The 24,696-nt window shown below is 44.9% G+C and overlaps 2 protein-coding genes across 2 annotated transcripts; both read right to left on the reverse strand.

Moving 5' to 3' along the window:
- Positions 1-3,454: 3,454 nt before the first annotated feature.
- On the reverse strand, positions 3,455-11,456 carry rab1ba (zRAB1B, member RAS oncogene family a). The gene is made up of 6 exons (XM_069671995.1): positions 11,186-11,456; positions 6,760-6,832; positions 6,508-6,603; positions 5,586-5,681; positions 5,146-5,277; positions 3,455-4,576 (listed from the first exon to the last, which is right to left on the reverse strand). Exons 1-6 carry the CDS (start codon positions 11,197-11,199, stop codon positions 4,382-4,384), a joined length of 606 nt encoding a protein of 201 aa, XP_069528096.1. The 5' UTR covers positions 11,200-11,456; the 3' UTR covers positions 3,455-4,381.
- Positions 11,457-11,525: 69 nt separating this feature from the next.
- Positions 11,526-22,854, reverse strand: LOC138601120 (ephrin type-A receptor 2). Its single transcript, XM_069672701.1, has 15 exons — positions 22,770-22,854; positions 21,816-21,877; positions 20,118-20,736; positions 19,270-19,425; positions 18,088-18,420; positions 17,705-17,897; positions 17,462-17,553; positions 17,251-17,352; positions 15,961-16,041; positions 15,756-15,848; positions 13,457-13,578; positions 13,059-13,168; positions 12,707-12,866; positions 12,425-12,561; positions 11,526-12,181 (listed from the first exon to the last, which is right to left on the reverse strand). Exons 1-15 carry the CDS (start codon positions 22,852-22,854, stop codon positions 11,875-11,877), a joined length of 2,652 nt encoding a protein of 883 aa, XP_069528802.1. The 3' UTR covers positions 11,526-11,874.
- Positions 22,855-24,696: the final 1,842 nt, after the last annotated feature.

Genomic DNA, 24,696 nt, shown 5'->3' on the forward strand with positions numbered 1-24,696 from the left:
GGACTCTATATGAAGACACAGTTCTATCAGAGTCCCGAACTCCCAGAGACTCAGTCTGCAGCTGAAACACTGAGCTAAAAATAACTCAAGGTCAACAAGCAGTCCCCCACCTGCGCGCACACACACAAGCACACACACACACACTCACGCATTTTAACAAATTATTTATGTCCACATAGAGAACAGCTGTACAGGCACACAAATATTAAGGGGTGCAGTGAAGTAGGCTACATTAACAGGATCACAGACCAATGGCAGAGGTCTTCACAGACACAGATCATTATCCTACTCAGTCAGGGGAATAAGTAGCAACGTCTCCACCATATGTGGCGTCTGCCAATGATAGCAGAGACAGCACTTCAGCTTTCTTTTTGGGCATGCTAAGTTGTTGAAGCCCTTTTACAACCAACCTGAGTGTGTCCTCGGCTGCCAAAGATCAAAACTGTCCACACCTATAACCCAGCTCTGAGATGGTATTCAGTAGGGATGCACTGATACGGATACCAGTATCAGGTATATACATAAATGTCCAACACGTCTTTGTGTATTTAGTTCAACTCTGCCATCTGGATCAGCTGAATGTTACACATGTGTCTGACTCTGGATCAGCTGTATGTTACACGTGTGACTGACTCTGGATCAGCTGTATGTTACACGTGTGTCTGACTCTGGATCAGCTGTATGTTACACGTGTGTCTGACTCTGGATCAGCTGTATGTTACACGTGTGACTGACTCTGGATCAGCTGTATGTTACACGTGTGTCTGACTCTGGATCAGCTGTATGTTACACATGTGTGTCTGACTCTGGATCAGCTGTATATTACACGTGTGTCTGACTCTGGATCAGCTGTATGTTACACGTGTGACTGACTCTGGATCAGCTGTATGTTACACGTGTGTCTGACTCTGGATCAGCTTAATGTTACACATGTGTCTGACTCTGGATCAGCTGTATGTTACACGTGTGACTGACTCTGGATCAGCGGTATGTTACACGTGTGACTGACTCTGGATCAGCTGTATGTTACACGTGTGTCTGACTCTGGATCAGCTGTATGTTACACATGTGTGTCTGACTCTGGATCAGCTGTATGTTACACATGTGACTGACTCTGGATCAGCTGTATGTTACACATGTGTCTGACTCTGGATCAGCTGTATGTTACACATGTGTGTCTGACTCTGGATTAGCTGTATGTTACACTTGTGTCTGACTCTGGATCAGCTGTATGTTACACATGTGTCTGACTCTGGATCAGCTGTATGTTACACATGTGTCTGACTCTGGATCAGCTGTATGTTACATGTGTGTCTGACTCTGGATCAGCTGTATGTTACACATGTGACTGACTCTGGATCAGCTGTATGTTACACGTGTGACTGACTCTGGATCAGCTGTATGTTACACGTGTGTCTGACTCTGTATCAGCTGTATGTTACACGTGTGTCTGACTCTGGATCAGCTGTATGTTACACATGTGACTGACTCTGGATCAGCTGTATGTTACATGTGTGTCTGACACTGTATCAGCTGTATGTTACACATGTGTGTCTGACTCTGTATCAGCTGTATGTTACACATGTGACTGACTCTGGATCAGCTGTATGTTACACGTGTGTCTGACTCTGGATCAGCTGTATGTTACACATGTGTCTGACTCTGGATCAGCTGTATGTTACACATGTGTCTGACTCTGGATCAGCTGTATGTTACATGTGTGTCTGACTCTGGATCAGCTGTATGTTACACATGTGACTGACTCTGGATCAGCTGTATGTTACACGTGTGACTGACTCTGGATCAGCTGTATGTTACACGTGTGTCTGACTCTGTATCAGCTGTATGTTACACGTGTGTCTGACTCTGGATCAGCTGTATGTTACACATGTGACTGACTCTGGATCAGCTGTATGTTACATGTGTGTCTGACACTGTATCAGCTGTATGTTACACATGTGTGTCTGACTCTGTATCAGCTGTATGTTACACATGTGACTGACTCTGGATCAGCTGTATGTTACACATGTGTCTGACTCTGGATCAGCTGTATGTTACATGTGTGTGTCTGACTCTGGATCAGCTGTATGTTACACATGTGTGTCTGACTCTGGATCAGCTGTATGTTACACATGTGTCTGACTCTGGACCAGCTATATGTTACACATTTCTGACTCTGGATTAGCTGCTGTATGTTACACATCTGTCTGACTCTGGATTAGCTGCTGTATGTTACACATCTGTCTGACTCTGGATTAGCTGTATGTTGCACATGTGTCTGACTCTGGATCAGCTGTATGTTGCACATGTGTCTGACTCTGGATTAGCTGTATGTTGCACATGTGTCTGACTCTGGATTAGCTGTATGTTGCACATGTGTCTGACTCTGGATTAGCTGTATGTTGCACATGTGTCTGACTCTGGATCAGCTGTATGTTACACGTGTCTGACTCTGGATCAGCTGCAGTGTTCTGATGTCATAGCAGGTAGTCACTGTGACACAATCACAAAATAACTTCTTGTCTTACTCTCATATAAATGAGTTGTCTTCTATAATTAGTATTGCAGTGTCTTCTGTGTTCTGTGTGTGTGTTAAGTCTGCTGATGGCTGATCAAAAGTATTTTCCTACACTCCAAAACTTCAGAACCAGCACGTTATAATAAAATGCACACTTTATATTTAACATTATAATAAATGAACACTATGTTATACATAAGATTATCTGATGATTAACACTTTGTAATAAAGTCACTGATGTGAACAAACGAAGACGAGCAGCTTTGTGGAAGTTGATCTTTTCATCATTTTATTATAGATATATTTATAATATGTACAGAAAAACAACAAAGTGAGCAGACAGACAGCAGGTGAGTGACAGGTGAGCTCACCTGTGAGTCTCCATGAAGTTTAAACATGAAAGTGTGTGCAAATGACATGAAAACACCTAACAACCAAAACCCTTAAAAAAGTAAACGAAAGAACAAAAGTCAAGTTTGTTTCAGCAGAATCACATTCAGAAGATAAAGACCCCCCCTCAGTGCCCCCCCGCCCGCCCCCCCCAGTTTCCCCTCAGACGAGACGACAGTAAAACACGAATAAAAACATTAAAATCAGCAGAAAAAAAGATTCAAAAAAGAAAAATAATCAGTCATCAAACCGTAAAACATCAGTGTGTGTGTGTGTGTGTGTGTGTCAGATTAGAGTCTTTCATCGAGTCAGTCGCGTGTGTGTGTGTGTGTGTGTGTGTGTGTGTGTGTGTGTGTGTGTGGGGGGGGGGGGGCTGGGAGTTCATATCCGGTCAGAAACCCAAACCAGTCAGTCCCTGAATCACTTCCCCTCCCCCAATACATGAAACAGTTTTAAACACAGGTGATGAAACAAAGATTCAAGTTCTCACACAACATTTACAGCAGTGTTGAGGCTCCTAATGGGGGGGGGGGGGGGGGGGGGGGGGGGGGGTGATGCTCTTTGTCACATTCCTTCAGCTCCCTGGACCCCCCCCTCTCACACAGACCTCAGAGATGAGTGGCAGGAGAGTGAAGCGTCTGTATTCGTACAGTCATCGGGATCAGCTCGTTACAGTTTGATCCTCTCAGGTAGCTGGGAATCAAACCTGTGTACATTTTGGTACGACCGCTGACATCGAATGTTCAATTTAATCGTAACTTGTTTGATAATTGTCTCCTCACTTTCTCCGATGTGAACATATGGTGTAAATAATAATAAAGCAGGTTTTAGACTGTACTGCGTTTTATTTTGGTAAATTTACACACACGTCATTTTTACCAAAAGTATGTGAACACACCAGACCCAGCCCCACGAGACGTTAACTCAGATCACATTTACTCTACAGAAACAATGATGAAGTGTTGGATCAGAATAATCTCCACAGAGCTGCAGCGGACAAAAGTTAAAGTTCAGGGAACACCTCAAAATTATTTCGACTTTCAGAATAAAATGTTTTGGCGCTGCGATTGTTCAGAGATCGTTTCTCAGTCTGCTACGAACATTTAATCGTTAACGTTTAACAGTTTGTCCAATCAGCTCACAGAGACTCTGACGGGTTGATGAGGAAGTAAAATCAATAAAAACACACACACACACACGCACACACACACACACACACACACTGCTGTCTCATCCTGTGTGTGACTTGATTCCTGTTTAGTGTTTAGCTGTGGCTGCTGTGTGTGTGTGTGTGTGTGTGTGTGTGTGTGTGTGTGTGTAGCACTGCTATAAATGACTGACAGTCTGACCTCTAGGTGGTCTGATGGAGGGGGTTAATATAAAAATGGAGGCGGGGGGTGTCAGAGATGAAGTGAGGGTGCACAGAGAGAGAAGAGAGGGAGGTTGTGGGTGAGGTGGGGGGTGATGAGTCCTCTAACAGCAGCCCCCTCCTGACTGCCTGACGGGGGTGCTCTCTATCTTCAGGTTGGGTTTGTCCCCCCCCGCGGTGGCCCCGGGGCCCATCCTCTTCTTGATCTCTGCAGCCATTGTCATGAAGGCCTGCTCCACGTTGGTCGCGTTTTTAGCGCTCGTCTCCAGAAAAGGGATGGACAGAGAGTCTGCAAACTCCTGCAGCGAGACGGGTTATAATGTTTATTAATGTGTTAAATATCAGGTAATAACAGGCACCGATCCCGTGCTCTGGGGCCCGAGCACCCACGGAGATTGACAAGTACCCACTGGCGCCAAACTCTACTAGTGTTTCCCACACATGCTCGGTCCCCAGAGCACCCACGGGATTGGCGGATATGGTCGTTGTATATTTGGCGACCCGTTTCCGCCCTCCGCGATCGATTAACTAGTGACACTGGGCAATCTCCCCTCGCTGTAGCCCCTCCCCACATGTTCGTTCTGATACTGTGGGGAGGTTTCACCTGGGCTACTGAAAGTCACACATACGCTGCAAACCTGAGCGCGTTACAGCTTCAATCGTTGAGCTACAGTTACTATAAGGTATAAAGTACGTCTCTCCACATGCTGTGGATGACACGAGCAGGAGCTGTTACCTGCGATCAGTTCATCATAGTTTACGATAACAGGACACAGATGTTCAATAACGTGGATCTGTGATAATCACGCGGACTTCTTATTATTAATTAGATGATAATAATACATCACAGGTAATAATAAACAGGTACCTTTGCTGTGGTGTAGTCGACCACCTTCTTGGTCGTCAGGTCGCACTTGTTTCCCACCAGCAGCTTGTTGACGTTCTCGCTGGCGTAGCGGTCGATCTCCTGCAGCCACTGCTTCACGTTATTGTATGACTCCTAAAGACAGAACATGAGAACATTAGAACATTGGAACGAAAGAACAGGACTAACAGGTGAGTTTACAGGTACCTGTAACACCTTAATGACTGCTGTGTCTGACAGAATTAACAGGTAATAAAAAGTTTCTCTGTAGAGTTTCTGCTCCGTCTGATCGATCAATAACTTCTGCTCACTGATTTTAAAAGACAATGTTTAATAAATATTGGGAAGACAAACACTTTATAACTTTAACCTGTTATTTAGACCTGAATGTGTCGTCAGCAGGTGAACAAACTAAACCAGGATGAAGCAGACTGCAGACCCACCTGATCCGTCACATCATAAACCACGATGATGCCGTGAGCTCCTCTGTAATAACTGGAGGTGATGGTTCGAAACCTCTCCTGACCCGCAGTGTCCCACTGAAGCAGAGACAACAGGTCTATAAGACAGTCTGTAATACAGTTAATATGAATGCATCAGTAGCTTTTAGAATAATCAGAAGAAAACTATTCATGATGTTTGTTTGAGGAGCAGCAGGAGATGAAATTATGAAAAACAGAGCAAAAAGTGGGATGAAAAAATCTTTTTATAATATAAATAATAACTGTTCATTTTTATCAATTATCAAAACGATCAGTGAGCGAACAAAAGATCAAAATCAACATTTGGTGTTACTACGCTTTGCTTTCAAACCAGCATCAGTTCTTACAGGTACACCTGCACACAGTCAGGGATGTTGTAGGATTATAGTCAGGTGTATGATCAACCAATGATACCAGACAGGTGCTAATGATCATCAGTGTCACATGTAGGTTGAAACACAGTCATTAAGTGAAACAGACACAGCTGTAGGAGGCTTAAAACTGGCTGAGGAACAGCCAAACTCTGCTACCAAGGTGAGGCTGTGGAAGTTTCATGTCACAGGTCAGACACCATGGCAAGACTGAGCACAGCAACAAGACACAAGGTAGTTATACTGCATCAGCAAGGTCTCTCCCAGACAAAGATGTCAAAGCACACTGGGGTCTGAAGATGTGCTGTTCAAGCTCTTTGGACGAAGCAAAGAAACGGGCGACGTTGAGGATCGTAGACGCAGTGGTCGGCCGAGGAAACTTAGTGCAGCAGATGAAAAAGTCTCTCTTTAAGTCTCACTCAGGTAAGAGCTGTGTGTTTGTGTGAGTGTGTGTGTGTGTGTGTGTGTGTGTGTGTGTGTGTGTGTGTGTGTGTGTGTGTGTGCGCGCTCACTATCTGCAGTTTGATGGTCTTCCCGTCCAGCTCGATGGTCCGGATCTTGAAGTCAACTCCAATGGTGCTGATGTAGCTCTCTGTGTATGTATCATCCTGCAAGAACATCAAAGGAACGTTAGTTTTATGTGAGAACATGTCAGAAGAACGTTTACAGTGAGAACACGTTTTAAAGGAACATTTACAGAGAAAAAAAGTTTCATTAAATAAATATATAAATATAATAAATTCTTTATAGAACATGGTACTCACAGCAAAGCGCAGCAGCAGACAGGACTTTCCCACTCCAGAGTCTCCGATGAGCAGGAGCTTGAACAGGTAGTCACTGGAGGAGAACAATGAGGTCAGAACATGGAGAACGTTAACAACATCACTGCATGTAAAACTCCTGTTGGCTGAAAGTCAGCACAGACAGCTGATCTTTAAGCTGAATTTAAACCTTACTGAGCTGAGGTTAAAAACCTGCTTAGCTTCTTTTGTAGTTTAGAAAGCGTTGGTGATCCCGTGTAGTCCTGAGCGGGCGCTGAGCCGCATGACTTTACTCAAAGCTAGCTGTGCATAATGCTCTCTGCATAATAGTGCTGTCTGATGTTAGTAAGGTGAGTAGAGGAGAACTGTGACCCCCCCGACAGGTGGATCTGACCCTGAAACTGAAGCTGGGATCTTTACAAACCCCCCACCACACACACACACACACACACACACACACACAAACAAACAGACACAGAGGAAAACAACATGACACTGACAGCTGTTGCTCAATGCTGCATCTATTCTGGTGTCAGAGAAACTCAGACCTGTCACGCATCACAGACGAGGCTCGGTCACCTGAAAACATCTGACAGACACCGAGCGGGTTCTGTAAATCAGTCTGTTGCTACGACAGAGCTGATCATCACTCATCACTACAACAATCGATCCAAACACCACCTGACGGGCTGCGCTTTCCTGAACTGACTGATGAGATCACTGCGCCAAAGTAATATCTTCTCAAGAGAGATAAATGTGCGGCTTCTCGTTTTAAACTATGCAGTATTTGTGCCAAATTAATGAGCTTTTCCATATAAATAAATGTCATAAAAATACAATTATTATTATAGCAATAGGGTGTGTTAATGAATTGATCGCAATGACATCATTTACAAGATCTTTTATAAGCTTTATAAACAGCGACAATCAATGCATTTACAATAGGGACGTACGGAGATACACCATAAGATTGTTTACATTGCGTAACAGAACTGCATATGTGTGCACAGAGAGCGTCCGGTGTCAGACTCTCTTTTGCCGTTAGGACACTGTGAGGAGTAAACAGGTCCAGCTGTTGTTTATCTGGCTTCCATGACTTCAGGTGTGATTGATGTCCTGTGACTCCTGTCGCTGTGCTCTTACTCAACGAGGAGAGCGGGCGAATGTTTATGTGGAGCGTACATCTCCGTCGTTTAATTCACGAAATCTGAAGCAGCAACAGCAACAAGAATGTATGTAGCGGAAACACTGCAGTCTGCAGATGTGTTTTTAAAAGCTGTTACTAAATGGAGTGTCTCTGCAGATTGATGAGGTTTGCTGTTGAGGAGTTTCCTTATTAACTTCACCTTCACCTTTACAGACTCAATAAAGTATTCATAAATGATTTGTAAACCTTTATAAATCCATTACATCTTTACAATGAGCACATCACTGTAAATGCCTCCACAGACACACAGAACATTATTTAATCAGAGACCAGAGTGTCCGGTCTGAGTAAACATTCAGGTAAACACAGTTTGTCTGCTCAGGGTGTGGAGCTGTAAGCTAACATAGCTAACAAAGCTAACATACACATAGAGCTCCACCAAGAGTCAAAGTGCTCCACCTGACATAGGTAAGTTTCTGCACTGACGGGGGGGTTGATTAAAGTGGTTAATTCCCTTCATGATTAATATGTAAATTACACACTGCGATGTTTAATTAGCCTGGTAGTTAAAGATTAGCTCACATTTCACAAAGATAAGCATGATGTCTGAGAGGTTAACCATGTCCCGGCTGCGGGGAGTCGATGCAACACCAATTCCCATAATTCCTAGTGAACATTACCATAATTCATGATTTTCTTGTTTCTCCCACCTTCACACAGTGCTGCTGAAGATAAGTCACTAAACACAGACCAGCTCATCTGACAGACTGGTACTGTAAATAATAGTAATAAAGGCTTAATGAGCAGGATTTTCCATATTAAATATTCCTTATTAATCAACATCATAATCCAGGAGAAGTGTGAGCTGGTGTCTGTATCTGCCCTTCGTCTGTGTTTCTATTCTTATTATTCTGCCCTGTTTGGGGCATTTAGGACGATCTATGGACTGTCTGTCGCGGGGCAGAGGTCTGGAGCTCAGCCAACAGTCCGCAGGTCGGGACTCGATCAACACGTAGCATCACGGTGACATGGCTGTCTCTCTGCTCTGCTCTCTGTGTCTGTAGCACCGTAACATCGTAACTTTAACGTCTTTATGAGACGTGAAAGGGACTTCACAAAACATCTTCATTTGCCGTTCTGTGAATGAGAACAGTCCGCGCGCGTGTGTGTGTCTCACTGCTGTAAGGAGCTGCAGGTGTGACGGAGGGCGGAGCAGACACCTGGCAGCAGGCGTGGCGATGGCTTATGCTCTGAAAGCAAGCTTTCTTTGGCTGATTACTGTGATTTTAACAAGAGTTTGTTGTTCACAATGTTTCGTTCTGTATGGGAAAGAAAATGCTTTCCTTCCTGTGTGTGCTGCTCTGCTCGGCTGTGACGCGCATTCTGGCAGCGATAGGGACTCATTTCCCATCATGCCTGCCGCCTCCTGCTGACTGACTAGTTTAAGTAGTTAAGTTTGCGATTTTATGTTTCAAAATGCAAAAAAAAATTGTGTGTCTGTTCAGAACATATGTCGGTAATTGTCATTTTTGTGCTGGTTTATAGTTGTAACCACGAGTCACTGGCTGTTACCTTTCTTGACTCCAGCTGTATAATTATCACTGCGCCCTCTACTTGTCAGGAGGTGTAATGACTTTCTTTCACACCACGGCAAAAATGTATTTCATTAATATCGGAGGACATATAGGCCGATACCGATATATCTGCAAAATGCTAATATCGGCCAATAAATCAGTCAGGCTCTAGTATTTACTCATATTTTAAAAGATCAATCTCAGGATTTAATAATATCGTCGTTATAATAATCGTTTTGAATCAGAAAAATCTATTTTTAAACCCGGTCCTTATGTGCCCGCAGTCTCCTCCTCTCGAACATCTGGTGTCGCTTTTCTAAACCGTCCGTCTGACTGTCGCCCCAGGATCTGTGTCCGCCGCGTTCCGTGTGCCCACAGGAGGCGCCGCCGGTCCGCAGCGCAGCGGAGCGCTGGACCAAGCAGCTGGATTCACGAGATCACGAGATCATGGGAGAACTACATTAGCGCACGGGAATTGTGAAAATCACACAATAACATCAATATATAAACAGAGCAACACACAAACAACAGTTCAGTTTGCACCTCCGAGGTTGATTACCTGCTCATATATCATTCCGGGATTTTTGTGCTTCTACCGTGAGTGAGTACACTACTTAATATACAGTTTTCTTTTTCCAAGATTTCAGTGCGTTGATGTTTTAAAAACAGGAGTTTGTACATGGTGTTATATTTTGAAATTACCAGATGCTCTATGCTGTTTTTGTGTCTGACTTCCTGTTTGGAACAATTTGCTCTGTTCAGCTTGACGCGTGCTTGAAGCCGCCTCCATCAAAAATAGACGTATTTTTAGCGGAGCAGAGCGGAGAGACGCTTCAGCGACGCGTCGGAGCGCAGCGAACACGGATCCTGTGGAATATAGGTTTGATAATACCATGCACCTGCGTGCACACTTTACAACACACAAGTCTCACAACACCAATCCTCGAAGTTGCCATCAACAATCTATGGTTGCCATAGCCTGTGGTGAAAACATGATGTCCAATTACAAATGTTAGCTAACCTCGTCTTCTACTACTACTGAAAATAGTTTGTGACTCTGGTGAGGTAGCGGCCGGGATGGTGTTGGTAAAAACACAAGCTCCAGACTAGAACTAGTTTATGGCAGTTTACTGAGTATTGAAGTAATCCAAAAGTAACTGAGATTAATCGTTTATGTTACTTTAAAATGGTGATACTTTGATTAGGTTACTAATTACATGTTTTGACAGGTAATTAGTGGAATACATTTTTTAAGTAACCCTCCCAACCCGGGTTGAATCTAACGGCCCGGTCTCCACAGTGACACCGGAGCAGCGTCTCCTCTGACCGGTTTAAACTCACGGTGGCCGTTAACGTTCACGTTAAACACTAACATAACTCAATAACGTTAGTCTCCATAATGACACGGCGTAACCTCTGAACGGTTTAACGTAAGACACCGTTTTTAGACACCGTGGGCTGTCCGTTTATTTGTCGCGTGAAAGGTCGCGTGCCATAGCCGACACTGTGAGGCACGAGCGGTCTGTCAGCTGACGGTTAAACAGGCTCGTGTCACATTAAAGTGTTGGTCCGCGCCCTGTTCACGGAGCGGCTAGCTGCTGTGTGACAGTTAGCTTAGCATAATTTACACAGGCTAACACTGTAAACCACATCGTATATTCTTATTATTTATAACTGTAACATACATAAGAACATGTTAAAGACTCACTATTCGGGGTTCATGTTTCTCTGGATGTTTTTCTGTCGGCCGATCGACTCTTCTTCCTCCTCCGGTGAAGAAGACTGTAGGTCCGGTATCAGAGGCACTTAGATGACGTTTCACCGTCTCCGTTACCGCCCGCTGCTCGTTCTATCGTGACTAACCTTTATTATTTTACAGAAGGTATAAAAAACAGGACATTTCCTTTTTCCTCCCGTTATTCTGTCTATTTCTCTATTTTTCTGCCTCTGCGTGTCCGCTGCTGGAGACAAGCTCAAGATGGCTGCGCAGGTGCGGTAGTGACGACAGATGACGTGTCACTACGCATGACAAATTTAGAACTACAGTATTGCTGGGGTTTGTAGTTTATTATAGAAACACTTGAAAAAACAATGGAACGTAACAATGCAAGATAAGTATTTGATCATTTTTAGATTGTATTTACAGTTTAATCTAAACAGACTTATCTTTTACACTTTATATTTACTCATTTAACATGTTCCCCAGACAGGAACTGACTGCTATCAGTACATATAAAGCCATCAGACATTTAGTGACATAAAATACAGAGAACTTCTGAACACACCCCCCCCCTCCCCTTCGTAAAGTACACCCTGAGAGAAAAACAAACAAACAAACTGCATCTTTGTGTCTCACAACTCATTAGAGGTCCTCATTTTATAAAATCACTGTGTTTTTCATTTATCATTCTCCGTGATGTACTTCAGGTATCCGTCCTCCACTTCTACTTCCTCCTCCCTAACTGCAGCTCCCACAGGTGAGGACTGGTAGACATTCCCCCCCCTCAGGTCAGGCTCCTGAGATGCAGGAGATGCAGCAGCAGCAGCAGCAGCAGCCTCCAGGCCCTGGTTGATGTAGTCGGCCTCCTGGCTCGCCTCCAGCTCCGGCAGCTCCCTCAGAACAGCTGTTAGACTCTGACCCAGCTCCCTGAAGTCTGGCCGGAGGGATGGATCCTCATCCCAGCAGCTCCGCATGACCTCATACCTGTGTGAGGAGGAGCAGGACGAGGAGAGGGAGGAAAAGTACATAGCCATGGCTTTAAATGAAGGATGACCGTGTGTGTGTGTGTGCGTGTAATGCTGTAAAACCACACATTAACATGACGGCTCTGTGTTGTTCAGTGTTAAAGTTTTAAGGTGGAGTTTTGTCACTGTTACAGAATCGGTAAATGATAAAACAAAGGCCTCTGTGTAGTGTAGACACCCCCGTACATCTCTATAGACTCACAGTTTGTCGTCACACTCCTCAGGTGGCTTCAGTCTGAAGCCGGACTGCAGCAGCTCCAGCAGCTCATGGTTGTGGACTCCAGGATACGGAGTCCTTCCCCGGGACAAAATCTCCCACATGGTAATCCCAAACGACCACTGAGGACATGTCAGAGGTTACAAGGTTCAAGTTTAACAAAGAGAACGTTTAAATTCAGTTGTTCGGTGAGTCCGATCTCTTCTTTCAGAGCTGTGGATCATGTGACTGTTTATACCCGTTTTCACAGAGTGCGCCTGAACTCACCACATCGCTCTTGGTCGTGTAAACAGACTCTGACAGACTCTCCATCGACATCCATTTAATCGGCACTCTGATCGCTACCCTCTGACGGTAATAATTACTGCTGTGCATCCTCTTAGACAGGCCGAAGTCTGCAACACACACACGCAGGTCATCACCCAGCCTGTGGACATAAACACACACACACACAGCTTTACTGAGCAGCTGTCCCTCAGATAGAAGACATGTTTGAATACTAAAGTCTGAGGACAGAGAATCAGTCTTTTCTGAACAAGGACCCGTTCTCTCTACACACACCCCACACCCGCCTCCCCCTCAGTGCCCTCCCCCCCATGTCACCCTCCGGTGGGCTCACATGCAGTTTCGTGCAGCGAGGTCTCTGTGCAGGAAGCCCTGCGAGCTCAGATAGTCCATCCCTGCTGAGATGTCGAGCATGAAGCGAAGAAGACTCTGAAGAGGAATGAACTGAAGAGAGCGAGAGGGAGAGTTTATTCTAACAAATAAAGTAACGATGTTAGTGTGTTTGTGTTGTGATTGTAAGAGAAGACTGTACAATGTCATGAAAGGTTAGACTTCAATATTAACACAGAATCAGTCACAATCTGACTCTGATAGAAAAGAGGAAGAAGGAGAACAGAAGAACAAAATTCTGTTTGTTGCAGGAGTCCGAGTGTCTTTGTGTGTTTCCATTCAAACGCGCTCTGATGGTAAAACAGTCTTTAACGTTAATGTGACGTTCTGTCTGCGTCTCACCATCGGGATGTCTCCGTAACGCGTTGCGATGAGGAAGCGACGCAGATCTCCGTGTTTCATGTAGGGCAGGATGACCAGAGGCACCGGAAGAGGAGAGTCCTGCTCTCTCTGCACGGCGACCCCTGCAGGACAAACACACAAACACATCTTTAAGCTTTACAGAAGAGAACATACAAATGTATTAGAAATAAAAAACTAAGAAATCACATGTACGTAAGTATTCACAGCCTTCGCTCAATACTTTGTTGATGCACCTTTGGCAGCAATTACAGCCTCAAGTCTTTTTGAACATGATGCCACAAGCTTGGCACACCTCATTCCTCTTTGCACCACCTCTCAAGCTCCATCAGGTTGGATGGGAAGCGTCAGTGCACAGCCATTTTCAGATCTCTCCAGAGATGTTCAATCGGATCCAAGTCTGGGCTCTGGCTGGGCCCCTCAAGGACATTCACTGAGTTGTCCTGAAGCCTCTCCTTTGATATCTTGGCTGTGTGCTTAGGGTCGTTGTCCTGCTGAAAGATGAACCGTCGCCCCAGTCTGAGGTCAAGAGCGCTCTGAAGCAGGTTTTCATCCATGTCTCTGTACATTGCTGCATTCATCTTTCCCTCTATCTTGACTAGTATCCCAGTTCCTGCTGCTGAAAAACATCCCCACAGCATGATGCTGCCACCACCATGCATCACCGTAGGGATGGTGTTGGCCTGGTGACGAGCGGTGCCTGGTTTCCTCCAAACATGACGCCTGGCATTCACGCCAAAGAGTTCAATCTTTGAACATCAGACCAGAGAATTTTGTTTCTCATGGTCTGAGAGTCCTTCAGGTGCATTTTGGCAAACTCCAGGCGGGCTGCCGTGTGCTTTTAACTAAGGAGTGGCTTCAGTCTGGCCACTCTACCATACAGGCCTGATTGATGGATTGCTGCAGAGATGGTTGTCCTTCTGGAAGGTTCTCCTCTATCCACAGAGGAACGCTGCAGCTCTGACAGAGTGACCATCGGGTTCTTGGTCACCTCCCTGACTAGGGCCCTTCTCCCCCGATCGCTCAGTTTAGACGGCCGGACAGCTCTAGGAAGAGTCCTGGTGGTTCCGAACTTCTTCCATTTACAGATGATGGAGACCACTGTGCTGATTGGGACCTTCAAAGCAGCAGAAATGTTTCTGTACCCTTCCCCAGATTTGTGCCTCGAGACAATCCTGTCTCGGAGGTCTACAGACAATTCCTTTGCTTGGTTTGTGCTCTGACATGCACTGTCAAGTGTGGGACCTTATATAGACAGGTGTGTGCCTTTCCAAATCATGTCCAATCAACTAAATTTACCACAGGTGGACTCCAATTAAGCTGTAGGAACATCATACATCATACTAGAAGTAAAAGTAGCTATGGAAATAACTACTTGAGTAAAAGTAAGAAAGTATCACGTAAAAAACTACTCAGGTTGTCATGTGAGGTAGATGGTTGTAGTGTTTACAGAGAATGTGAATTGGCCTTCAATGTAGTGATAATATAAACATGATTAGAGGGTGAATTAAGCAATGAAAATATGTATTGTCCCTGACACTCTGGCTGAGTTAGCTGTTCATCAGAGTGACAAGGGAAGAAACCGTTCCTGTGTCTGGTTGTTTTGGCGTACAGCGCTCTGTAACGCCTGCCGGAGGGGAGAAGTTCAGTTTGTGACCGGGGTGTGAGGGGTCTGCAGTGATGTTACCTGCCCGTTTCCTGACCCTGGACTGGTATAAGTCCTGGTATAGGTCCGTGCCAATAATCTTCTCTGCTTGCAGACAACTGATGGTTAACTTAGCAGGGGTTGGTTATTCACTAGAAATAATCTGAGTGAGTGTTTCTCCGTGAAGTAAACTCGCGAGCTGTCCGCAGCAGCAGAGACGTCGCAGGCGTCTGCTATGATGTCGCCGTCGTCTTACGGAAGTACCGTTGTCCGCTTCGCATACTCGTCCGCTTATGTGAGGAAGTCATCAAGTGATTCTTAACAGTTACACTTCGGACTGGCGGGTGCTTCATTTCCAACCCTGGTGTCAGTAGAAGTAGCGAGACGTGTGTAGCCCAATGTAACGGAGTAGAAGTACAAGCTGCAGAACAAACTACATCTTGAAAGTCTAGTCCCCTTGGAACAATTTAAAGCCATGTTACAGGTGTTTCTGAAAAATGAAGCTGTTTCATTTGAGCTTTTCTTGTTGTTCTTGCTAACCCTGTTTGATCCTGTTTGAGCCTAAATGTTTGCACACGTTTTCAGAGGAAACCCAGCAGGCTTAATGTTTGTGTGGTGATCAATCGAACATCTTACCGAGCAGTCCGACCACATTTTCATGCTTAAAGTTCTGCATGATCTCCGCCTCTCTCAGGAACTCGTGTAAGTCGTTCTGACTGTGGATTCCAACTAACATGAAAATGACAAAACAAGCACAGAGGTTTATATAGCTGTGTGTAATATAGAGAAGCAGACATAATGGATTACATATAAGCAGAGGTAATACATGTTTTTTACAGACCTCTCATGGTCTTCACGGCCACCTTCATGTTCACACCTTCCTCTGGAGTAAACAGTCCTTCATAGACTGAACCGAACTCTCCTGTGAATCAAAATAAGTGAAGGTTTTCACTCTGTATGTTTTCAAATAACTCTTTGTTTCTACATTTTAAATAATTTATTAAATAGACAGTTAATGTCCTGACTTTTCCTCTGGTGGATCGCGCAGGTTCACGTTATTACTCGAATGAGGAATACATTTTATTTATTGTAAAGACTTGAACTATATTCTGGTTTATCCTCTGGTGAGAAGGAGGTTCACATCTGTGATTAGGAGTAACATATCTCAACAACCATTAGATACATTAATATAAAACTTAATGGGCACTATTTACACGGCGGAAGGCGTACAGTCTAAAGTGATTCAGGGCGTGTCCGACCCACTTTTGCTCGTAACACGGCGCACAATCTGGGTGCAAAGTGAGGCGCAAGGTGCAAAGAGGAAGTCCCCGGATTATTCATAGGCGTGTTTTTTTTCATAAAGGAAAATAAAGAGAAGCGCTGTGAACATTTATGCACGAGGCACACACAACATCTGATGTTTGTTAAAGTTCTGTGTGCTGACCATCAAAGAAAGGTCGGCTGTAAATGTTTATGTTCTTATTGTTACTGCTGGATCAAATGGCTGTATTCTTCAGTGCGTACAGGACAGTGTATTAATATCTGTGGGCAGATTTACCTCTTAGATCCGTGCATGAGTGTTTGTCGTGTATTAGAGAGCATCAGAATGATAGCGCAAGATGAAGAGCTTGGTGTGGCATTTTGGCCCGTCCGTGGCTCGAGCAGGAATCTCCCTGAGGAGAAACACTGCTTTTTCCTTATGAGTGAAAGCGCTGCTGTGCGTCCCCGTGTGAGCGACAAGCAGACTCATGTTGTGAACTCTCTGATGTATGACTGGCAGAGACAGACTGCGCCATGGACTTAAGACTTCAGACACGCCGCCTGTTTGTGGTGCAAGATTACTTGCTATTTACACAATGTGGGCGCTGGCCGTGAAAATGACTGCACCGAGTGGAAATTAGCAATGACAGTCAGGCGCTGTGTGCCGCATGTATGATAGGGCCCAAATATAATCATCAACAGCATTAATGTGATTACGTTTTATACTGGTGATATTAAACCAGGCATTTATTTTGACATGAAAGCAGATCAACAACATTTGAAGTCATAGGTTTTATATATTAATCAGTTTTAGAGATCAGAGAGTCTCTTCTCTGTGAGACTGAATCACTGACTTGAGACATGATCTGACCTCTGCCAAGCTCTTTGCCCAGAGTGAGTTTGTCTCTGTCGACCAGAAGCTCCTTCAGTGTGTCGCTGAACCCCCCCAGCAGCTCCACCACTCCTCCACCCACTGAAACACACAGAACATTTAAACTATTCAGTATTTTTCAGATAATAAGGGAACTGAAGTCTGAGCGCCAATAAAACAGTAATAAATTATATTTCGAATAAAGACTGACTGTCGGCCTGAGGGGGGGCAGCCTCCACTCCCTGTGGACGTCGGTAAGAAAACTCGACGCTCATCAGAAAACGTTCTTCATCCTGTTCAGATCTGAAGAGAAATCATTTTTCTTACATATTTAACATAATAAATAAATATATATAACCATTTGGTCCTCATCAGCTTCTGTTTAAACTGAATGAGCGACGTGAAGTCTCCAAACAGATGGCAGCTGAGCCAAAGAAATGTGTGGTCTTTTTACCGGAGCTTAGTGTATTTGTGCCGCAGCAGACACACAGCGATGGGGATCACAGCCACGAGCAGCAGACTGAAGAATAAAACTCCAACAATCGACCACATGGAGAAACGTCTGCTCTGCTGAGGAGCTGCAGTTATTTCAGCGTCTGAAGATTCAAGGCTCGGAGTCATAGTGATCTCTGCGGGAGGAACTTTCCCTGAAAGAAAACACTGTGTTTAATCAGGCTCAGACATGAACCTGTGGTGCCCAGAGAACCTTAAAGCTGCACGTGCAAATAATTGAAAAGGAATCAAATGATTTTTAAATGAAAGAGTCACTCAGAAACATGATCCTGTAAGGCCTTATATTATCAGTGTCATTACATACATCTATACATACTAACATACATCTATGAATAGTAACAGAGGCGGTGGATGAAGGTGGCGCCCCCTGCAGGTCGGACACACCGTTCCAGGCCCGCACTGACAGTCTGTAGTCACAGTTTGGATCCAGTCCTGAGATGCTGACTGACGTTCTGATCAGACCAGCTGAGCCCGGCAGGAAAACCACCTCCTGTCCACATATCCCCCACTGACCTCCATCCTCCACTGTCTTCTCACATGTGATGTCATACATCACTTCCTGTCTGCCTCCCCGGTCATGAGGAGGGTCCCAGGTCACCAACATCACTGAGTCATTGTGATGAAGAACTGAAGGACTCAGAGGAGCAGAGGGCGGCTCTGTTGAGGAACAGACAGGAAGTAAAGACTCAGACAGGAAGTAAATGCTCAGACAGGAAGTAACAACTCAGGCAGGAAAAAGACTCATACAGGAAGTAACTATTCAGACAGGAAAAAAAGACTCAGAAGGGACATAAAGACTGAGACAGTAAATGAACACTCAAACAGGAAGTAACTACTCAGACAGGAAGTAAATGCTCAGACAGGAAGTAACTACTCAGGCAGGAAAAAGACTCATACAGGAAATAAAGACTGAGACAGGAAATGAACACTCAAACAGGAAGTAAAGACTGAGACAGGAAATTAACACTCAAACAGGAAGTTAAGACTCAGACAGGAAATGGACACTCAAACAGGAAGTAAAGACTGAGACAGGAAATGAAAACTCAAACAGGATGTAAAGACTGAGACAGGAAATTAACACTCAAACAGGAAGTTAAGACTCAGCCAGGAAATGGACACTCAAACAGGAAGTAAAGACTGAGGCAGGAAATGGACACTCAAACAGGAAGTAAAGACTGAGACAGGAAACCTCGTCTGAAAAAGTGTCATTATGAGTTCAGATGATTGAACATGTCATTATAATACATTTCTATAATCAGTTCTACATTAAAAACATCATCAGACTTCATCTCATGAATAACAGCAGAAAAAAGATGGCGCTGATGAGACTGATTTTTAATCAAAATTATATCTGCAGCTTTAAATGAAGGAGAAAGACGAGCTCTGTCTCCCTCCCTGCCTTCCACTAGAGGGTGCTAAAGTTCACACTGCTCAGACTCAAAGAGGTGTCTGATACTTTAGTTTCACAATGCACCGGTTTGATTCAAACCAGTCAGGGTTGCTTACTGGTGCAGCCGAGGTCAGTGGGGTCAGAGGTCAGGCGGCTGAATCCCTGAACACACTCACACATCTCTGATCCGTCCTCATGTGTCCTGCTGTTTGGGGGACAAGGTCTACATCCTCCACTGTCATTGGCTGGTTTGTAGAAGCTCCGCCCACACGCTGGTGAAACAGAAAAGGTTTCTTTCCAACACAGAAGTTTTTCTCAAAGTTTTAATGTCGTTCATAGTGTTCTCATGATCCCCAGAAGATTTATCCTCCTGGGATCGTGACTGTATGATCTCTCACTAAGAATGAATAATGTTTCTGCAATACTGGAATGAAACATGTTGAGAAATCCTCAAACTGAGAAGGAGGAGCATGATAGGAAAGAGGAAGTGAAAGTCTTTGTCAGGAAAAAGAAGTGTTCAGTCCAAAATTATTTCTTTGTTGTGTCACCACATGATCTGTGACAAACTGTGAGCTGTCCAGTTTTACTCTTTAACAAGGTGCTAATTTTAGCTCTGCTGTCACAGAGACATTTACTTTGACTCATCTGTGCCAGAAACCAGGTCGCCAAACATTTCAAGGAATCCAGAGCTCCATTCAAACTGCGTCATTGCATTGTTCATTGCGTCTGGAGAGCGGAGAGGATTTCCTGTTTAAACCAGTTCTGACATAAATTTCATGATTGGAAATTCACCAAGATACAATCAAACTATCTGTGGTATTATGGCTTATTGACTTACTGATTGATTTCTTGTAAATTTAAAAATGAACCTGATCTATAACCTCTGTTATGTGAGTAAATATGTGTAATTATTGTTTATTCATGACTCATAATAAATGAGTTATTCACGACCTGATCCACTTACCTTGACAGGTGTTGTCTATGACCTGGTGTCCGGGCCCACAGGTACACTCCCCCTGCAGAGGACCCCAGACTCCGTCCACAGCACACTCTCTAACAGGAGGAGAAACCTCTACAGCCCCCCTCACACAGGAGCCCGTCACAGGACCAGAACCAGACCCGGTCCCTTTAAACCAGACCAGGTGATCTGTGATGTCAGCACACTTCCTGTAGTACAGTCTGATGGATGTTACCAGCACACATGTTCCTGAGTACGCAAAGCCGATGTGGAAGCCTCGTTGGCTGACTGGACCCAGAGCCAGAGCCCGGCTCTGGTTCAGGTGCGTCAGAACTTCAGGAGGAGGGACTGAGCCCGGGAAGGGGCTGGAGGTCTGCAGGTCCAGAACTGACCCGCTGTGTTCAAACGCTGTGATGGGTGTGTCCGAGTCAAACAGGTGAACGTGCAGAGGACTTGGCCGACCTGACGACTCTTCCTCTTGTGCGAATGAAACATCCATGAGCAGGAAGTGAGCGTCCTTACGCTCCAGCCAGTCACTTAAAACAGTCCTCGATACTCGTCGTCCACAAGCCTGGAGGACGGGAACTTTACCCTCTGACCCCACTTTGACAGCAACCTCGTCCCACTGAGACCACAAGAGAGGCAAAGTGTGGGAAGCTTAAAGATAATCATGCATATATCAGTCCCTCCAGGATTTCACGGGCTTCGGCTGTGATTGTTTCCGCCTAAAACATCAGTTTTTTCGTGTGTTACATGTTATAGGTCCATCGTGAGCAACTGGCTCATCGGCTGAGCGAGCTGTTTATGTTCTGACATCACGTCTGGTTAATTTCTGTGTCAAGATGCCAAATAAAATGTGAGAAATGAAAGGAAATGACCAGAGAATAGTAACACTGTGTGCCTGTTTCAGTGCTAACCATCTGCCCAAAGAAGAATCTACTCATCATCACATTTGATCTGTTGTAGGAGCTACGCTTGTATAAAAGCTAAGAGACAGTGATTACAATCTCACTGGGCAAACACTCTTTGAGATCTACACTGACTCACATCAGTGACAGGGCCTCTGGTTGGTGGAAAGTTGAAGGCACCAGGAAGTGGTTAAGTGAACGGCTAACAGTTTTCAACGTGGATCAGTAATCACAGGAAGAGTGTTGGATGTGGCGTCATGGAGTCTCATCAAAGACTCTTGCTGTGTCCGAAACCGCATACTTACGCGGCGGCATCATACTCAGAGCCGTCTTCTCCGTATCACGTGACTTAATCGTTTACGTATGTCCGGTCCATCTCCGCCATAGTAGAAGCCGAATAGCCGCAATGCATTTTGGGGCGGTTGAGGACAACCAGTGAGCTCCCGTCTCATACTCAAACATCCGGGCCGATCTCGTAAACATCCGGGCATTTCTCGCATACAGTTACGGTTAGTATGACTAGTGTGATAATATGTGGTTTCGGACACACCGTCTGTTTGAGGATCAGGAGGAGACACAATCACACCGGAGCCTCGTCAGCACGCAGCGCTCTGGAGATATTAAACGCACAGTGAACGATACTCTCCGATGTGTTACCTGTGAAGATCAACACTGAAGTTCTTCACAAGATTATTTGAAGATCATACAATATGTGATCGTTGATAGAGAGATGAAACCTCCTGGTGGGACTGATGTTGTTATTCACACTCAACCTGTTCAGACTCAAAAAGCTCACCTGTCTGGAAGGTTCAGACTTCCATCGCAGAGTCGCCTGTTTGTCTGAGTGAAAGATCTCCTCTGATCGCAGAAGAAAAGAAACAGTTAAAACTTCACAACATTCACACACACACTCATGACATCATCTCCAGAGAGGATTCAAGTTCCTCCTCCGTCCATCAACTTATCTCCGTCTTTACGTGAAGTCCAAATCTACGATGAATGTAAACAGGATGAAATCATTTCAGCAGTCAGAATGAGGTTTCTCTTTATTTAGCACAAAAGTATTTTCAGCTGCCGTGTGGTCATCGGGGGGGGGGTGCTTCCTCTTTCTAGAAATAAATCTGGTTTTGTTCAGCTCATCACATTTGTTCTCACTTATGTGACGTTTAACGTTCGACAAGTCAAACAGATTTATGAAATCAGAGGGCGGAGTGTTCTGTCCTGTCCGAAAAACATTAGAAACTATTTCAATTAGTGAAATCGTTTATTCATAGGAGGATGTTCCTCATTAAGCTAAGTGGTGACTCACCGCTCACTTGTTCTCTAGCGCCACCAGCAGGTCAAAGATGTGTGTCTCGATATCTACAGAACAGACGAAGCTCACGGTGCAGCTTCATGCCTTCATCCTAATAGTTTGTATTTTTAGGCATTTCAAATATCCTACAATCCTCCAAAAGCACGATAAACTAACGAAGCCTCACAAACACTCGACTATGATAAACACAAACAGTTAAACCTCGACATTTTTAAGCACACATTTCTTCTTTGTCAAACTTCGTTACACCTGCACCAGCTCGTGACACGGAGACTGCATTAAACGCTGTGTGCTGAGAGACAACAGTTCAAAGAACAAAAGATTTAAATTAAACTCCAGTTTAACAAAGCGACTCTGCTGAAGTCCAGTGACTGAGCCTCGTAGGTTAAGTAAGCACATCAACACCACATGCAGGTTTAATGATGACTGATTTACCTTCCTCCGCTTGATAGCGACAGCTGGCTGGCCACACACAGATCCACAGGAGGGTTAACAAGCTCCTCAGGTTATAGACAGCCATGCTCCCTGTTTAGTCAGTATGTATCACACTCCATTAACAGCAGCTCTAACTCACCCAGCCTGTCAGTCGGCTGTCACAGGGTCAGCTAATGACTGAACTGTGTTTGGGTTTGTTTTGATTGAACTAAAAGGAATGCTGTCGATAAACTGCTGACGCGGCTCTTCCTCTTCTGAAGAAGTGCAGACGCCTTCATTACTGAGTTCCTGTATTAATCAGCTCCGGCTTCAACTGCAACATGTACACAGCCAATAATAATATGAGTGAGGTTGATCATAGTTTTGTGTGATTGTACAACAAACACACTAAACTAAAGTAAAAGTACAACTTAAACAGATGGTATGGAAACGTACACTCACTTACCTGTAGACATAACTATCATGTAGATCACTCACACACACCTTCACCTACAGTTAAATTACTTTTAATGACTTTTAAGATTTACACACATTCAATATTTTGGGCTGACCTTTTGACCTTCTCACCAGACTAAACACCTTGCAGTGCTTTGCTTTGGCCTCGACCCGTCCCATGTGCTCAGTGCACAGGTTGGTTGACACAGAGGACAGCATTCAGCGGCCATCTTTGAGTCGGCCATTTTTCTTCAGAGTTCTTCGTCTCCCCTGTTTGACACTGAAGAGACGTGGTCTCTTCATGGACACAACCTCCGTTTCAGTCTCTGCCTGTCCTGAGACTCTCTCTCTCCGTCACACACACACACACACACACACACACACACACAGAGGTATAGTCCGGTCCCAACAGCAGCCACGCAGCAGCACCATAAAGGCTCCTTTAAAACGATTAAGCCGCTGACGACACTGTAGAATGTAAACGTTTGTCGTGTCCGCCCGTTAGGTTAAGTTTCCTTTTATTTTTTCCTCCTGTTTCATGTCTGGTACATCCTGTTTTATTTTGAAATCACTCACCCCCGTCTCTGTTCCAGGTCTGAGTCCTGCCCCTCCCCCGCCGTGTGCTCACCTGCTCCTGATTGTGCTCTCCCCAGCTGTGCCTCATCAGCTCCATCACCTCTCTGTCAGTTCGTTTGTAGCTCTGTGTCTCGTTCCGGCGTTCTGTTTCCGTTACACCGTTTCACCCGTCCGTGTGTTTGCATTTGAGGCCTTCCTCTTGGTCACGTACTGGATAGATGAAAAACAACACGTCGCTCTTCACACGTTACTTCAGTGGCCTTGGCCAAAGGTTGCAGCAGCTGCTTCGCCAGCTTCCACTGCGACGCTCTCATGGAGAGTGACTTGTGCACGCTTGGTTTGGTGACTGTTTCACCCACAAGCACAGATTGCACGGCTGCCCGTTGCTGCAACAGCTGCTGGAGCATGACCGCTGTGACGAGCAACTAGTTGACATCACATCATCATGACTTGATTGATCCTGGATCCTGCGATCGGAGCAAGAAACTTCTGCTAACCCAGCGAGTATTTTTCTATTGGAAAGACATTTGAAAAGGTTTTAATGAAGTCCGTCAGCATCCAGGGGGTGTTACAGTCAGAGCTGCATGGCCGAAGTACCTGAGCATGCTCAGTCTTCTTCTTTCTTCTTCTGTGGATATATTCAAAACTGTCCCTTTACAATGACCCTTCTTGTTAACATCACACAGCACATGAAGCGCCGTGTTCATGATTGTTTTTAAGTTCTTTGAAATTCCGTCTTCGTGTGGAGCGGATGACTCCCGCCGCTGCAGATGACTTTAGAGAACCACGCTCCAACCGTCACGTTCGCCGCCCTGTCATTGCTAAATGGTAAATTGTGCGTTACATACAAACATAGCTACATGGTCGTAATATATTCTAGCCTTGTGGGCGAGCGGTTGTAATTTAAATTTCCTGA

The sequence above is a fragment of the Semicossyphus pulcher genome, unplaced genomic scaffold (assembly GCF_022749685.1).
Source record: "Semicossyphus pulcher isolate SPU_LCO1_2020_fin unplaced genomic scaffold, fSemPul1.0.p SCAF_21, whole genome shotgun sequence".
NCBI lineage: Eukaryota > Metazoa > Chordata > Actinopteri > Labriformes > Labridae > Semicossyphus > Semicossyphus pulcher.